Raw genomic sequence first — 3,646 nt, 5'->3', positions numbered from 1 at the left:
TAATTAAGGAAGGGGAGTGAAGATGGGGATTGGGATTTAAATGGTTCAAAGCCCATTTTAGATGTAGGAAACATGATATAACTTATATCATGTTCCCTAAACTTATACCATATAAATGTGTGTAATTATGTCCAACTGACACCGTCCCAAATGCCGAATGAGACATTACATTCAGCTGTCTGTGTCTGTGGTCTGTTGACGTGTCCGGGACAGCTCGGTTTACTTGTAAACATGTGATTGTTTCCAATAAATCTGCCTTAAGTGAACCTCTGTGACCTCTGGTGTCTTTGTGGAGACCTCGTCCTGATGATGTCTGTCCAGAGGACGCTCCGGGGTCTCACGCAGTCAGCAAGTAAAGGACTTCCATTTTCAAAAGAGGCCTTTTACGTTGTAAGTGGTCACAACTGTGAAAAAACAAAAGATGGAGGACACGTCTCCACCATCTGTCCTTTTGGAACCGGAGTCAGGCCACACCCCCCCCCGATGTGAGTCGAGTGCAGATGTGAGTCGTGCATCCTCAGATTCAAACTGTTTACGACATAATGTGTCATACTGAAATTTTTGAAATCCATGAAATAATAAAGTTTTCTCATTACAAACAATAACAGAAGATGGGAATCCTTTCAAAAATGTTGTAGCAATCTATGATAGCTTGGTTGCTAACGTTAGCTCAAAATAATATTCAACTGACAGCCTTTGTTGTGTGTAATTGCTAGCTTGTAGCTAAGCTAGCAGTAATTTCAAAAATGTTGTAGCTATCTATGATAGTTTGATGCTAACGTTAGCTCAAAACACCATTCAACTGACAGCCTTTGTTGTGTTTGATGCTAACTTGTAGCTAAGCTAGCAGTGAACCAACTTGGTTAAGTAGGTCAATTTTTACTGTATCGTATGCTAGTAGTCGCAAAGTGACGCATGCGGGACTCAAATCTGCACTCGACTCACACTGGGGGGGCAACAACGGTCTATTACTGAGACACCCCAACTCAGAGTAGTTTCCTGTTTCTGTGTCTACTGAACAGATTTCCAAAACTGTAGTGATCCAGCAGCAGTGCTGCATGGTCAAAGTCCCGCCCCCACACCCACCCCAAACCAATCCCAGCTGTCAATCATGTTGTTTCGGCCCAGTTTTCATCAAATAATGACTAAAAACCAAACTTATCAGAAAAAAATGAACACTTGAAATCAGAACTAAACGACTGAAACCATCTTTGGGAAAAATGTATTTGACGTGTACTTGGTTCTTCTTAGTTTGGACCCGCTAGTGGTTTTGTATTTAGGATACACCCTTAAAATATTACATTATGTACAGAAAGTAGGCTGGTAAAGTTTGTGCTTGTGCCTGTGATTTCACAACGCAGCACCACGTTCCCTTTTGGACTCAGACAAACATCAGCTGGGGCTCAGCCGGCGTGATTTCCCGAAACAGACGGACTCGCTGCAACGCCTCCGCAAACAGAGCTTTGACCTTTCACTGGATTAATATATTACTCTGATAATAATTATGTATTCAAGGGGCAATGATAACAGTAAATCAAACCAAGCCTAGTGTTTCAAAATCTCCATCTAGATGCCATCATATTTACAGTAAGTTAGTTGATAATAAGCTTTGGGACGTATATTAGAGCCCCCTCAACTCCGAACCTCTGAATCTTGCTTACTGTCGTTATGCCCCCCCCCCCCCAGTCCACATGGTACATTTAATGATGTTATTAAACAGTCAGGAGGTTAGGTCATTTTCAACATGAAGCTTCCCTCCACAGCCAATAAAAATATATATATATATATATATAATATATATATATATATAGAATATTGTACATATATCATGGGTATATATGGTATGTGGTCTATAGATAAGTATCGTATAGTGTAAGGTGTATATATATATATATATTATATATATATATAGAAGTGTATGTGTATAATATCGTGTATATTACTGTATATTAAACCCTCATGTTTCCTGATCTTGTCCGGGTCAATTGCACCATGTTGTCCTCATGTTTGTCCTCATGTTGTCCTATACAATGTTCTTTTAATTCCCCAAAATAACATGATTGATTCCACATGCGCTTTGCCAAGTACAAATCTTACTTTCATTAATTTTGGGGTCTTATCAAATTTTAGCATTTAAAAACAAATTGAAGTGTTGTTGAAATAGTATTGAGTAAAAGTTGACAATTCCAGTCTGTGATATCATCAACATCCCATCCTTTAATTTAGTCAATAATTCCTAATTTTGCTTTTCTAACTCAAACATTAGGTAGCTATTCTTATAAATGAGGTTCTGCCCTAAATTCCAAAAATAACTAAAACTAATGTTAATAAGTTAGTGTTACGTAGTGTTGAAAACGTCACAAAAAGGGACAAAAATGTAAGAAAAAGTTAAAAACATCTATATAAAGCGTCAACAAAAGTGTTAATTTTCAATTTTGACGGGAAGACAACATGAGGGTTAAGACATTCTGCTACGACTGGAAAACCACATCTAAACTAATGACATTTATTCATTTACATTAAAAACTTAACTTTCTATTTTTGGGGGGATTACAGTAATATTCTGCATATTGTCCGTTGGGCATTGGCTTCAATCTGGAAATTCAGAGTTATCGGTAAAACCTTTCAGTCCTTTTGCCCTTTTGTTCCCACACAAACTCCAGGTTGACAGTGACTCAGGCAAACTGTCCCAGCAGTTATTGACCGGATCAATAAAGGTTTGGGGGGGGGGGGGAGGACGCCCACACACACAGACACACACACACACACACACGCACACAGACAGACAGAGGGAGGATAAAAACCTGGTTAAACCAGATTTCAGGGACATTGAGAAGAGAGAGAAGACACACTGAAGAGCTTCTGAGAAGAGGAACTTTATCACCAGAGGACAATGAGGACGATGAGGACGCTGCTGTTGCTGTGTCTGTGTGTGTCCGCCGTCTGGACTCAGGACTATGACGACTATGACGACGTGAGTGTGTGTGAACACCCAAAATTTTCTAAAGATATTTTTCTTTTCGCGGTGTTATTACAGAAGTTACGAGAATCTCTTTTCTTTTTAAACCCTCATGTTGTCCTCATGTTGTCCTCTTGTTGTCTTCATGTTGTCCTCATGTTGTTCTCATGTTGTCCCCATGTTGTCCTCATGTTGTCCTATATCAATGTTCTTTTTAATTCCCCAAAATAACATGATTGATTCCAACGCTCTTTGCCAAGTACAAATCTCTACTTTCATTAATTTTGGGTCTTATTCAATTTTATAGCATTGTAAAACAAATGGAAGTGTTTCTGAAATAGTATTGAGTAAAAGTTGACATCTGTCACAATAGTTTGTTTTCTTCCACAGGACGGCAAGACAGCGAAGACTGCGACGGTATGTAAAACACACTTCAACTGTTTGACTCATACACCATGACCGGCATTTATTTTGTCTGAACCTTCATCACGTATTGTGTCCTTTTGTTTCCCCTTGTGTCTTCTTGTTTTCCCCTCGTGTCCTCTTGTGTCCCCCTGTGTGGGTTTTAGCATGGGCGATGTACAGGTGCGGTACAGGGCGTAGCAGGGCGTGTAGCAGACCTTGACAAAGCTGCAAACCATTATTTGAAGCCTCCCTGTCCAAGGAAACATGCTTTCAAGCATCATC

At 39.6% G+C, this 3,646-nt stretch overlaps 1 protein-coding gene across 1 annotated transcript in view; it reads left to right on the top strand.

Moving 5' to 3' along the window:
• Positions 1–2,819: 2,819 nt before the first annotated feature.
• fgb (fibrinogen beta chain) overlaps positions 2,820–3,646 on the top strand; it is a 44,093-nt gene continuing 43,266 nt past the window's right edge. Inside the window, 2 exon segments of the mRNA XM_032518160.1 lie at positions 2,820–2,974; positions 3,350–3,379. Of these exon segments, the coding sequence (XP_032374051.1) occupies positions 2,894–2,974; positions 3,350–3,379 (111 nt within the window). The 5' untranslated portion in view covers positions 2,820–2,893.

Source organism: Etheostoma spectabile, chromosome 6 (genome assembly GCF_008692095.1).
Source record: "Etheostoma spectabile isolate EspeVRDwgs_2016 chromosome 6, UIUC_Espe_1.0, whole genome shotgun sequence".
Classification (NCBI taxonomy): domain Eukaryota; kingdom Metazoa; phylum Chordata; class Actinopteri; order Perciformes; family Percidae; genus Etheostoma; species Etheostoma spectabile.
Note: the sequence above shows the minus strand (reverse complement) of the source record. Positions and strands in the feature narration are given on the sequence as shown.